General features: G+C 40.9%; 1 protein-coding gene across 1 annotated transcript; it reads right to left on the reverse strand.

Annotated features, from left to right (window-relative positions):
• Positions 1–2,805: 2,805 nt before the first annotated feature.
• Positions 2,806–12,219, reverse strand: tmem62 (transmembrane protein 62; the record flags this gene model as incomplete). The annotated part of the gene is made up of 14 exons (XM_080042231.1): positions 2,806–3,132; positions 4,136–4,254; positions 4,489–4,584; positions 5,119–5,317; positions 5,933–6,092; positions 6,722–6,877; positions 7,729–7,851; positions 8,315–8,439; positions 8,832–8,973; positions 9,718–9,763; positions 10,236–10,373; positions 10,497–10,608; positions 11,812–12,016; positions 12,179–12,219. 14 exons carry the CDS (start codon positions 12,217–12,219, stop codon positions 2,806–2,808), a joined length of 1,989 nt encoding a protein of 662 aa, XP_079898357.1.
• Positions 12,220–14,216: the final 1,997 nt, after the last annotated feature.

Genomic DNA, 14,216 nt, shown 5'->3' on the forward strand with positions numbered 1-14,216 from the left:
AAAAAGATCACCTTTTGGCACTTTTGGGCCTCCGTAGATTGGAGTTTATAAGCTTCACATTCCTTTTTACACTCAACTTAAGTCATTTAATTTAATAAGCATGATCCATTATATATATATATATTACTCACCTGGCAATAACAATGAGGTGAAGATAAACACAAAGTACATGATTTACTGTAATGAACATTTTTATTCCACAGCACTATAAACCATTTATAAAATAAAATAGTGATTGGCTCTCATTTTCAGTTGTCACAAGAAAAATATGTGGCATATGTGTAAAATCATCATCAATTCATTCATATACTTCAGTGTTTGAACATAGGATGGGGGGGGGGATGCAGAATATAGTACATCACTTACATACTATATTTCTGGGTGGTGGTAAAGTCTTGGTTTTTCTTTTCTTGTGGATGGTCAAATCAGTGTAGCTACAGTACAAGAACAATCACAACCAGATTCATAGTTTAACATGATCAGTGAGCAAGAATGAACTGAGTCATAATGACTTACATAACAAAACCAAAAAAACAGTCCCATGCATTATTTGGAAAGTGGAAGTTAAAATGCCGTCATCCTTTCAATCTATTCAACACTGCCTCCTTGTGGACAGATCACACAGCTTGTGAGAGCATCTCCAGTAGAAAAAAAAATCCATGTTTTAAATATAGTATATAGTGGAATTATAATACTTGATTATGCTCCTGTGCAAATGGAAAAGACTTGTCTATGCAGAGAGAGAGGGGGGGTAGTTATTAAATTAAGAGTGCACATAATTACATTCTCTCAGTGGCTAGCAGCTGTTCCAATATTAAACAGCGCTGAGCAATTATTCTGCGCTCACGCTGGGTGAAGTTTGGGAAAAAATAAATAAATTAAAAAAACTCAGCTGGATCATTGCTTCTATTAAAATACTTGATAAATGTGGTCTTCACTTCTTTCTTTCTTTTTTGATTAGTTATCTCCTTCGGGATCCAGCACCTGCTTCGAGGGGTTGAATTATAGGGTGCAACAGACACACAGGTAGCTGCTCTCACACCTTCACAGAATATAAGAAATTAACATTCTCAACATTACAGACAAAATACACCAAGCTTTCAATTAACTCCTGCTTCTTTTGTCTTCCTAAAAAGGTGCTATGAGGAACTTCTTTTAAAAATATTTCTGAAATAGTCAAATTTTTCCTCCGATGATCATAAAAGACATGTAAGAGCAAACGAGACCATCCGTGCAAAGAATCCTATTTTCATATCGTTTTTCTTAATACCTTTGTCATGGGGACGGCGTAGTAAAAACACTACCGCTTTTGTCCAAAGGGGGGCGCAAGAATGAACAAAAACTGAAAGTTCCTCGGAGCACTTTTAACCCCACCGCCCTTGAGTGAAGGCGAAGAAAGGCCCATTTTTTTTACCAGTGCAGATATACTGTATAACATGAAGGAAAAAAGAAAAATCACTCAATACAATCAGAAGGAATAATAAATAAATAAAAACATCATAGTACTGTTTCATCTCATTTCACCACATCTATAAACACATTCATTTTGTTATTCGTTCTTGTTGTTTTTTAAAGCCACCACACTTCTGGACTGTTCGACATATTCTTTTTTTTTTTTAGGTCACTGAGCTACGATAGAGTATAAAAAACGTTGTCCTGAAACACTACTGGGACCAGTCTATTGTTCAAGTGCTCACATTCCTGAGAATCAAAACAGCTGCTTTCTGGAGTCACGTTTGAAGGAGCACAAACTAAGAGTCGGGCCGGCTTTGTTTTTGTGTGTGTTTTTGTGTGTGTCTGTGTTTCGGTAAAAACTGGCATTGAGGTTTTTACGATGCGACTTCTCAGTAGAGACGTTTTTTCTCTAAAGTGGCAGTCCTGTGCAATGGAATTATTTTTAATATATTAAAAAAGAAACACTTTCAAATCATTGTCTACTTGTTCACAGATCAACTACCGTATCATTCCTTTGATTTCCTGTAATCACATGTGGAATAAACTCGAAAACGTGATTGACTAAAAAGTTTAAGTTTAAGATTTACCTTCAACCAAAAAGGTACAATAAATGCTAATGTGCCCCGTCCACCTAATGGGAAGTAAGGAAATAAAACTTACGGTTTACAAAATTAAGCGTGCACCTTTTGTCATCCACATGATTTAAGAGTCGGGAGGTAAACACAAGGTGGGTTTGGCACGTTCCAGCCTTAGCTAGTGTATGACAATGATCGTCTCGAGGGAAGAAAATAAAAAGGAGGAGATCTTTTCATGTTCATCCTTTGGCAGAGGTGAAGTGGCGTCCCCGGCCAAGGCAACACTCCCAACAACGAAAAGTACTAAAGCTCAAGTAAATGAGTCAGCTCTAAACCGACACCTTATTCAGTGTCAACTGTAACTGTGGCACCTGTCTTCAAATAGTCCTTTTTACCTTCAATGTACAATTTCTTTTTACACTGTGACTGTACACATTCCTATGAGTATGGCCAGAAAATGCGCTCACCGGTGATTTACAATAACATGCATATTAAGGAAACAATACTATCAAGAAACAGGATAGTGAGTGTTGTACTGTGAACTGGCTTTGGAAGGAGAAAAGAAAGAAAGAAAGAAAGAAAGAAAGAAAGAAAGAAAGAAAGAAAGAAAGAAAGAAAGAAAGAAAGAAAGAAAGAAAGAAAGAAAGAAAGAATGAGAAGTTGTAGAGAGAGAGAGAGAGACAGCAAAATATCTCTGAGTCAGGCTCGAGAGGGGGCAGGGGGGGTGGGAGGGGGGGACGTCCCTGTTGGTGGTGGTACCGTGGTGCGAGCACTGTCAAGAGGACGAGACTCTCTTGCTATTGTTGTGGTGGACGACCGGAGGGGCGGGACCAGTCCAGGCGCGGTAGACCAATAGCAGGCTGAGCCCCAGTGCCCACAGTCGGACGGGGGACAGGAAGAAGGCCACGAGGCCGTAGGTCTCCAGGAGGAAGTAGCAGGAGTGGGCCTGCCAGGTGAGCAGCAGCAGCATGAGCACGTGCAGCCCCAGAGCCCGCCAGCGGCAGCCCGGACGCACCAGGTGGGAGCGGAAGGTGTTGCCGCGGCAACGGTGGTGCAGGCTCCAGCAGAGGTACGCGGTGAGAGGCATGTTGAAGAACAGCAGCTGGAAAGAGGAGACAATGAGTCAAATGGTTCAATGGGATTAGTCCCGTCAATTAAGATGAAGCCTTAATAATGGTGGAAAAAAACATAGCTAGAGGGTAATGGAACATCAAAGTATAGTTAAAAGGGTTATAGAGCAAATCTGTCAATGGAAATATAAGGCAGTGCGGTGGTTCGTAAACTGTATTGGCTCGTGTTTACATGAATACTTATCACCCGCCATCACCGATTAGAGTGAACATGACTTGTGAGCAGCTCAAACTGAACATTATCTTTCCTTGTCAGGTAGTTTATTTTGAAGGATTTTTTAATATGCTATAAGGTATATAGGCTATAATCAAAGGTATAGATGTTGTGCAGTCAGTGGAAAATAGGCGAAATAAACTATATTAAATAGGCCAAAAACTGAAAAAAGTGAAAACTATTTTTGCCCACTAGTGGAAACAAGCTCGAGAGGAAGACCTGACCTGTTCAAACACAACACTTGAATATTAACAACTTAAATGTGATATACTCTTGTAAGCAAACAGTTTCCTAATAATTACAGATATGGAGATATTATCACTCATTTTGTGCTTCTGGCTGCCTGATATATTTGTCTCTTCCAGCTCCTGAGGGAAATATCCGTCTCTTCAGCTGCTCAAATGCTCCATTATGTTCACCTCCTCTACCCCAACCCTGTTAGTCTGCCATTTGGTGCTGAGCAGGTAGTGTGTGCATTGTGCTTTTTATGTGATGAAAACAGCTGCCTGCTGTGGCCAAATACAGCTATTAGAGCAGTGAGAATGAACCTAAAAAAACAGGAAAACTATGAGCATAAAATTTGCTAAGAGCTGTAGCTGAAAGAGCCAAGAAGGGGGCAACTGAGTTAGGTAATAACTGTCTGTGTCACTACCCCTTTGAAACACACACACACACACACACACACACACACACAGCATATCTGCAGAAGGTCATGTATAGACATTATGAGATGTTGTTGAACAAATTCAATTTTTCCTCACTTGAACCACTCCGACAACGTAAGTGAGGCTGCCCTCCAGGAAGTGTCCGTCTATGAACACCCCGAAGGAGAAGCAGGCGCCCATGTGTCCATCGATCAGCTCTCCCACGAACCACGGCCCTGAAGAGAGGAGAGGCGGAAACAACACAGACGAGAGGAGTTATTTATAAAGAAGGGAACAGATGCCAGATTACTAGCATCCTCTAGCGCAGAGAGAAGAAGAGATCTTATTTTTTGATCTGTGTTTATTTTACTGTTAATGTTTTTTTGTTTGTTTTAAAGCAAGGGCATTTTTTTGTATAGCCTGTACCACAAGACTAGAGAGGAAAACAAGGACAGCAGTAGTTGACCCACCAAAGGCTGTACACAGGTTGAACAGCAGCAGGGAGTAGAAGAAGGTGTCCATTGTACTGACGTGGTGCAGCGACATACACGCCTGAGAGGTCAATCCTGTAGGTGACGGACAGAAGGAGAAATTGTACATTTGAAGAAAAAAGGAACAAAGACTGTTACCGCACCGTTAGACAAAAGCGGTAGTGTATCAATGACTCAGGCACCCAAGCTCATGCCGGGGGCTACCTGCATTTGTTTAGTAAGCGTGTGAGAAAGAGACCGCAAGATGCAACGCGTCAAGGTAATGTATTTTTTTTGTGACTATGGTAAGGTAAACTTTGATCGGTATCGTTCAGAAAAATAAAGAACGTTCCGGTCTGCCTGCCATAAATCATTTTGTTTAATTTCCCGAACGAGATCGGACCAATGTATAGACCTAAGCAATAACCTTATAAAAATGACATTGTTTTCACTGATTGTCTCGTCTGCTGTTGTGGGTCATTTATGATTATCAGAGGAACATTTTTACTGTTTCATAAACATTTAAAAGTTCTGCAGATAGTACATCAGCGATCTCAGTTAATTGCACTTGTAAACCAAATGAAATGACGACCATGTATCGATGTGAAGGGCGGTCCAGTGGCGGCTCACCTCTGCCCGAGGGAACACGTATGAACCTGAAGGCCAGCAGCAGACCCACGTTCAGCAGGATGGCGAGTATGAAGGCGGCCCGGGCCAGGATGTAGTGATCTGTCAGGAGGATGAAGGACTGAAAGAAGCCAAAGCTGGGAGTCAGGTCTCCCTCCAGGGTAAAGTGCTGCTCCCGCACAGACGATCGTCCTGACGCGTCCTGACCGCACAGAGAGAGAGAGAGAGAGAAAACATGTTAAAGCCTCTGGAAACCTGGTCTAAAATAGAAAAAATTATGAATATATGATATAAAACTTGGGTCTCTTAATAAGCTTATACAAAAATCTGATTGAAAAGAAATGCTTATAAATATTTTATAACTTGGTAAAAAAAAAAGAAAGAAGCTTTTTTTACTGTCGTTTGACAGGACTATGTGGGCGTAGCCGTATCAAACTGTCTCCATGGCAACATTCATTGTTTTTATAGACGTGATTGGTTCAAAATACCTATTGTGTCATAAGAGCATAGCCCGTCTTATCTAAACCGAATTTCTGTACAGTTTATCAAACAAAAATTCACAATATCTTTCATTTTCTTGACAAATATGCCTAACTCTTTTCAGATGCTTACTATCATGCAACTAACTCCCCAAACTCCATAGTTCAAAGGATTTGGTCAATTTAAAAAAAAATATACCTAAGAAAGTGTATTAAAGCCACGGTGCACTAGACTAGCAAATCCAACATCATAGATACCTACCAAATGTATCAAGCCCATTGAAATATTCACCAGTCTTTTCCCTTTAAGTGGGAGATGAATGAATCTGCACACTGACCTCCACTTTAACTGTGATGATGTGCAGTCCTGTGAGGTAGAGAGTGGGATCCCACAGCAGAACGTATAAAGGACCTCCAGCCGGGCGGCATTTCCCCAGTGGCTCCCCGTCTACGCTCACGTGCACCGCTGTGATCGGAGCCTCCGAGAAGGCCAAGACCCTGTCCAGACACAAGAAAATGTGTTCCTTTTAATGCTGAAAAACTAAGACAAAGGCAGCGCTGACATCTGCCAAGGTTGCAAGCATCTGTTATGTAAGGCGAGATGCTGCGGGCAAAAACATTGTTTTTTTTCAACCACTGGTCATTATAGGGATTTTTTGGGCTGTTTTGCTTCCATAACATGTCTTCTTTCATACTAGTATAAATAAACTGTCCAAAATGTACATTTAGGTGTTTACATTTCTGAACCTTGTCTGTTTGCGTCTGTATATGTCTCCTATAAGTTTCATAATGATATATAGGAGTTAAAACTATTACCCTATTCAACTGCATTTTCTCACCTCAAATGAAAATGTTTAAAAATTCTGGCTCCAGATTTGCATCATGATACATAATGCTTGTTATTTACATTTCAATAAGTTCACTAGCGCGTGCTATATGGCCAACATGTTTAGAGATCCCTTGTCATCCAATATTAACAAGTCATTAAAAATGCAGCGGTAACTACAGTTTACTGAACAGAGGTGTAATAAATGATCTGGGTCAGATTCAAACCAGGCTCTGCTGGTGAAGCTAGTACAGTAAAGCCAGTGTGTTTATATTTCATACAAACACTCAACAACACACACCTGATGTGTGTGGATTTCCGTATCCGACCAAGAGGCTCCACTCCTGGGTGAAGGTACTGGGCGTCCTTGGGGTTGGTGATGAGCACAGCAGGCCATTGTTCAAACCTCAGGTCAGAGAAACTCAGAAGGTCATGGTCAATGGCCAGAACTCTGTACCTAGAGACAAGGTGATTCAACAACATTTGAATGGGGACGATATGGGCTAGAATGATTCATTATTACAATAACACAAGGATAGGTGACACAAGTATGCATGTGGACTTTTTCTAGAGTCAATAAGATTCTGAATAGCTTCTGTAGCTGGAACAAGTGACAGTGTTTGCTACAACGTGGAAGGGGCTGACTGAAACTCCTCAGAAAAGGATGAAAAAAGCCTTCTGCATGCATAACCCACAGTCAAAAAACTTTTAGTTTAAAAGCTGTATAATGTCTCCTGACAGCCTGCAACGGGATGTCTATGACTAGCATTACCTTCCTACGACAGGCAAGAGAAAATATTTGAGTCAATCAAATTCAAGACCTTTTAATACCCTTTTTATTATTAAGTCCTGCCGATACTCTAGTAGATTACTGGACAGCTGTGTATATTTCTAATGGGGGAGGTGGGGGGGTTAAACCCAAGTAATAACAAGATGGGTAAAATCCTTGTGGGTGACACAATAAAAAACAATCAATTAATTTAAGTGAGTATGCATTTTTGCTAAAATTGACATGTATCCATTGTGAGTCAATGAGATGCATAGTTACTGGAGCTGATACAAGGGACAAGTGTTTGCTACAGCCCTGATGATGCTGAGTGAAACTCCTCCAGAATGGACTAAACAGCCTTTTGCATGCATAATACCATCTTGAAACAATCCAACGTTGAGTTTAAAAGGTATAAAACGTCTCCCCAAAAGCCTACAGCGGGCATCAATTAAATGAACAGCCTTTTAATCCCCTATATTGAGGAAAGTGAATTGAATGCTTTTTCAGTCTATTGTATGTCATTGTGTTGTTTTCCCTACCTGCGGTTGTCCATCCAGTCTCCCAGCTCCAGCTCCAGGGTGCCTTGGGGATGTCTGCTGTGAAGGACGGGCATGAGGCCGCCCAGTGTGTGCAGGTGGCCACACAGATACACAACTGCAGATCTAAGGCACAAGAAATTTCCAAATAACATGTCTAAAATGTCTTCTTTATCTTAAAAATATGCCAATAACTAGCTTGGAAATATGTACGATATTCCTACATTTAAAGCTATAGTGTGTAACCATGAGGAATTCTGAAGTATTACAACAATACTGTCGGTGCATCTGCATGAGGTAAGCCTTCGGTGATCGCACATTAATTCAATTCCTTTCGCTGTACGTCAAGGTTTTTTCTTAGCAGTAGAATCAACAACTGAAACATTTTGTGGGGTGCGTCTTGAGCTCCCGCTCCAGTGTCAGGGGGAGCAGTTCAAAAGGCACAATGTATTGAATGTTTGTGCTAGGACTTGATGGAAGAAAAAGGCATTTACCTTATTTTTTATATACAGTCTATGGCATTTACACACCCAGTTTTAAAACTGGTTTAGCTTCTAACAGTCAGCCACCCAGTGTATGTGTGTGTTACCTCATCACGTCCCGGACTCCCGGAGAAGGGGAGACGACGGTGGATGTGGTGTAGTGGCCAAACCAGATGGACTGGTTACTTCTCAGACTCTCAGCTCTGAACGTGTCCAGCAGGTCCATTTGAGTCTATCAAACATTGAAAAAAAAAACAATAATAATGAATGCATTGTAATAACTACACATTTCATCATGTTCATTATTATATACAGTGTATAAGAGCTTCTTTTATTCCTTTGAGGACAAATCATACAAATTAATTTTCCATTTTAAATGTGAGAAATCCAAACATTTTGGGATGTATTCGTCGCATAAGTGTTCTTTGATTTGCTTATTCTTTAAACAAAACCTTTTTTTCTTTTATTTTTTTTTGTATTCAGTGGCTATATTTCTTCATAGAGAACTATGGTCTTCTATAATTACATTTTTAACAAATCCAAGTGTAATAAAATAACTACTTTTCAACATTTCTCATTAAGTGAATGTTTGTGTTGAGAAGGTGCTTGAAGGCAGCCCCGTACCTGGTTGAGAATACCAAAGAAGTTGTACGGCCTCTTGGGTCCTGGAGTCAGAGTGGCATCGGCGCACACAAAGGAGTAGTTGCCGAAGGGAGTATTGTGAACGTAGTGGAAGGAGCCCACTTTCTGATTAGCAGAGTATTTACTAGGAAAGGAAAAAAAATAAAAGGTCATTGTGCTGTGGTCTGGGATGGAGCCAGCCACTCCAATCCTAATACAGCCATGAGATGATTTAATGCATTTTAAATCCATAAATCAATCTTGCGCAGAAGACAAGACACGCTCTAACGGAGAACGAGTACCGTGATGTTAAAGATATTATAGGGAGAAGGACAAAAATCAATCAGCATTAAACAGAAGCAGCGATATGTCACCTTCCATAAAATAATAATAGTCTAAAGACAAGAGAGTCGGTCTGATGGGTGTTAGATTCTGCTTCTATTTTGGTCCTCAGGAAGTTCACACACACACACACACACACACACACACACACACACACACACACACACACACACACACACACACACACACACACACACACACACACACACACACACACACACACACACACACACACACACACACACACACACACACACACACACACACACACACACACACACACACACACACACACACACACACACACACACACACACACACACACACACACACACACACACACACACACACACACACACAGCTTGGATTATTGTCAATAAATAGGTCTGCAGCTACTCGTGTTTCAAAGGGCGCTGAAGTGACTGCGTGCTCCAGATCCACTTCACACACACACACACAGCGTGACATGCAGGAGGAGTACACTCTCACTGACTGAATGCAAATCAGGCATGCACTGTATTGTAGTATTGACCATTTTCATACTGACCGGTAGTAATTGTTGGTGCTTTCCAATGACATAATATTGAAGGCATCTGTCAGAAAAAAATGAAATGATGGTGAGATTCAGCAAAATTTCAAAATAAAAGATACAATTTCAGATTTATGACAAAGGACTAGAATCAGTGAGACACAATCAATCGGATTTCCTCATGTTACAGCAAGATAATATGAAGAAATCGAACAAAATCGGTTGTTACCGTCAAGGATACACAAACACACACAAACAGCAGACTGAGCTGTCAAGAGAGACTCAAGATCCAGTAACTGGCTTTTGATTTGCATTTGACTGCTACAAAGTGGGCATATCTGGTTTCACACCTAATAGCTTTGCGATCCAATAACGAAAGAGAGGGAGAGGAGATGGGCAAGGCTTCCTGGGCGATGCCACATACAGTTAATGGATTCTGGAGAAATTCTTAATTGCGCACTCCCTCCTACAATTATCAGTGATTTCAGAGAGAGAACATTTACAATGGCGGAAAAAAAAGCGCTGCGGTCAGTCACCATGATTTCCACGGATGTCTATCCATTTAGTGCGCTCCATGACGCGGGACCTCTTCAGGATGTTGTGGTAGGCCTGCCACTCCACCTCGTGCTGGAGGGAGCCCACTTTACTCTCAGTCTTAGCATCCGTAAGATCCCCTGTGGAGCAGAGGGATGCATCCAAGAAATATTACTTTTTTTATTGTTGATATTTTTGCATCGTATAACCATGAGGTCCACATCCAAATCACATCACAGACTTCAGGGGGTTACTGACTGTACCTGTTGCTAGCACTAGATCCGGCTTGATCACTTCAATTGTGTCGGTGCAGAACTTTTCAAAATCCGGGATGCGTCTCGGATCGTGAAATCGGCTAATGTGAATGTCAGACACCTTGAAAACCGGACAGAAAGAGCACAATTAGCGATGTATTCATATATGGGGTTTCTGCAGGTTTCAACAAATTAAAGGTGAAATACTTTTTAATCCCATTATTATGAATCAAATTAAAGACGTATTTCACTCATATACTGGCAAAATGTGTACGGATATGTTAGAAAATTGCAGTCCCTGAGCTACTTTGCATAGTTAATGAATTTATTCAGCGTGATTTCCCCAAAAAGCCTGAATGAATATAAAGCAATGTTATAAAAGTAGCATTAAAGGTGAAGTAAGCGGTTTATTTATGTTAATATAAGTGTAATATCGCTCTTTATTCATACAGTGATCACTTACATAATGTGCACGTTTCATAAAGCCGATCTCTCAGTCAGCTGCTTTGCATGTAATCGGCAAATAAACTTATTGGAGTGTCCCGAAATGTTTATACAATCAGAAGAGAGAATGCTACAAACAGAAACTCGTCTCACTCATAGTATACACTTCATGGTCTCACACTGCCTGTGCACGCCAGAGCAACAGATGGGTGACTGTGTATGCGCCTACAATGGCGGAGCAGGTAAAAATCCTTCCCAATGTCTGTTTTGATGGTTTTTATCATGTTTTATCACACTTATGGATCTGAGATTATGCTAGATAACTTGCTGCTTGAAGACCGCAGTGCATTAATGTGGTGTAACGTAGGGACGAGCGAGGGGACTGCTAACTGCAGTAACTGACAGGAAGTTATAGCTAAAAGAACCATTCCGCTTACAGCACCTTTAACGTCATTAACCAAAATCCTATTTAATGATCTTTTAAGATATTTTAAGGTTTAGACTTTGGGGTTTTAAAGGATCTGCAGGATTATAGCCTAAAGAAAAATATTATTGAAACTGGTCTTAGATGTGGCTTTTTATACACAGATGTATAAGGGTTGTTCAAACAAAAAAGATGCAAAGTCTAACTACAACTTACTGTGTTGCTGAACCACCTTTAATACCTGACAATGACCCCTTTCTGTCAATCATTGAGAGGGTGAACTAATCTAGCTACCTTCTTTTGACAGCACTGCAAAGTCAAAGGTAGATCGTCTATTCAAGTAAGAGGATACGATTATAGAAATGGAAATGATGGATACATTTAGTCAGGATTATTCTGTTAAATGACTGGCAAGATATTAAAAAAAATGTCATGAATGTATGAATGAGTGCCCACCTGTATAAACCAGAATATATTGCTCAAGTCGCCGCCGGGAAATGGTGGAGAAGCCCCGGTAGATTCGTCTCCATCGCCGGCTGTGGGATGCTGGACGCTCCGTTTAGGGTGCCAAGCCGTGTCATAGCTGTCAAGCACCCAGGAGGTGATGCACGCCAGAGCCAGCCCGAGGAGAACCAGCGCTCCAAACAGCTTCAGCATCCTCCTGTAGTGGCGAGTGTCCCGGACAGATCAAAAAAAAAAAAAAAAAAAAAAAAAAGGCTAGCTACTGTTGGAAGAAATAGCTAACGGCACGAATCACACTAACATTAAACTACAGGTACAAAGAACCATTTCGCTACATGGCTTTAAGATGTCACACTCAGACCATTTCTGTCGCTGCCATCGCGGCCACAGGTTGCGGTGCATCGAAGAGCGGTGTCTCCGGTTCAGCTGCCCGGAGGAGGCGGAGGAGGGTTAGCTGAGCAGCGGGCTACATAGCAGCTAGCTTCCAGCAGGGAGAGACACACAGACCGGCTGGATCGGGAAACGTCACCATCGCCAGATGAGAGGAAGTGAGAGAGTGTGGTGTGTGTGTGGGTGTGTGTGTGAGTCTGAAAAAAAAGAGAGATTGTGTGAGTCTCTGTCATAGGTCTGTGAGTATCCTACTGTGTATGTCAGGTGGAAGAAGAGGTCCCACTCTGACTGCGTTTTGCTGTTACCGCAATGCAATCACGCCGCACTTGCTATCGCGAGAGGTTTCGGGAATAACGAAACAGGAAGTAATCTCAGTAATTAATTTTTATAATTAGATTTTTTTTCTTCTCTTTTTTGATTAATTGCTCTGATATTACAACATATTGTTTCTTATATATTTATTTATATATTAATTTATGTGTTTTTTTCATTCATGTGAAGTAATCTAGTAATTCAACAATTGTTTCTCTGCACTATTTGTAATTGTTTACAAACTACAGACCACTTGATTTGTAAAGACATTGTACGTTGTTGGTCTTGTTCCTTGTCCAGGGACTACAGATTTAAAAAAAAGTTTGTAGTAATATGCACTGTGTTTGTTTAATAAACCAACTAAAACAAACATTCCATTTAATGTGGGATACATTTTGTTATCATTCTGCATCTTTTTTAACCAATTTCTGACAATGAACATGATAACCATAATGTAGTTTAGCTCATGGACATTAAGTAAACCACTGACTTGTTAAATAAATAAATGTATATTTTATAAACATCAATGTATAAATGCTTCCATTGATTGGAAACTTTTGAGACTGGGTGGATATTACTTTCTACTCTTAAAGTTTTCAAAAGCACAACAACAAATAAGAATAAAACAAACATGTGAACACAAAGATAAAATATCCTATTTTTTGTAAAACTATTTTTAAGGCAACTTTCAAAATGTTTTGTTAACAAAATCAGAATCAGGTTTATTGCCAGGTACAAACACACAAGGAATTTGCTTTGGTCAGTTGGTGCAAGCACACACTAAACATTCACATAGAGAACATAAGTAAAAGCATGTCAAGGAAATACTATGGTACATTTACAATCCAATATCATAAACAAGATTAATATTTGGTACATTTTATATAAACTGAAAACTAGAAAATAGATTATTGTTTTATGGTCGTGTGCGCCATCAGTCTCATACACCATCTATGGCTAAATGTCGCCTCCCAGTGGCCTTAGCGAGATTTCTTTTCAGTGGCCGCTTTCCAAACGAATCAAACTGTGTCTTCAAACTCTATTCTGAGATTATTCAATTATCAACTTAATTTGACATCTAACAATTTTCGTTTTCCGCTACACTACTAGTTTAAATTACAGTATTCTGACAGAAAGAAAAACATTGATTAGGTGATTGTGTACGGAGCACGCGCGTCGAATGAACGAGCTTTTTAAAGGACCCTGCTGCTCGCTCCCGAGCTGCTGTTGCGAGGGGCGATGGAAGCGGGGCCGCGCGCGCAGGCGGCACGAAGGCTGGCGATCATCAACAGAGTCCTCGCGTCACGGATCCGCAGCGAGCGATAGAGAGATGCTGAGGTGACAGGCAGAAGGAGAAAAGGGACGACCACACTCGGACATATTTTCACCTCCGCTCGTTTATTTTCTAACCATCGCTTACGCTTCCTATGGATAGTCCACTCGCTATGGGATTTATTTCCATGTCGTCCCCACCGCCTCTAAAGGTAGAGGATCTTTCGTAACCACACCCGGCTCTTCATTGGATCAAGGATCGGCAGCAAAGACCCGAGGTAAGGATTCACAAGCCGAAAGGCCGTGTAATGCTATGTGTCAACCCCGGTCCGTTTCGGTTTGGTGTCGCCCCCCCATCCGCTTTTTTAATTCCCCTCGTCTTTGTAACCATGCAAACTGCACGCATTCACTCTCTCTGTCATCCT

Source organism: Ammodytes marinus (assembly GCF_949987685.1).
Source record: "Ammodytes marinus genome assembly, chromosome: 15".
In the NCBI taxonomy this organism is placed as follows: Eukaryota; Metazoa; Chordata; class Actinopteri; order Uranoscopiformes; family Ammodytidae; genus Ammodytes; species Ammodytes marinus.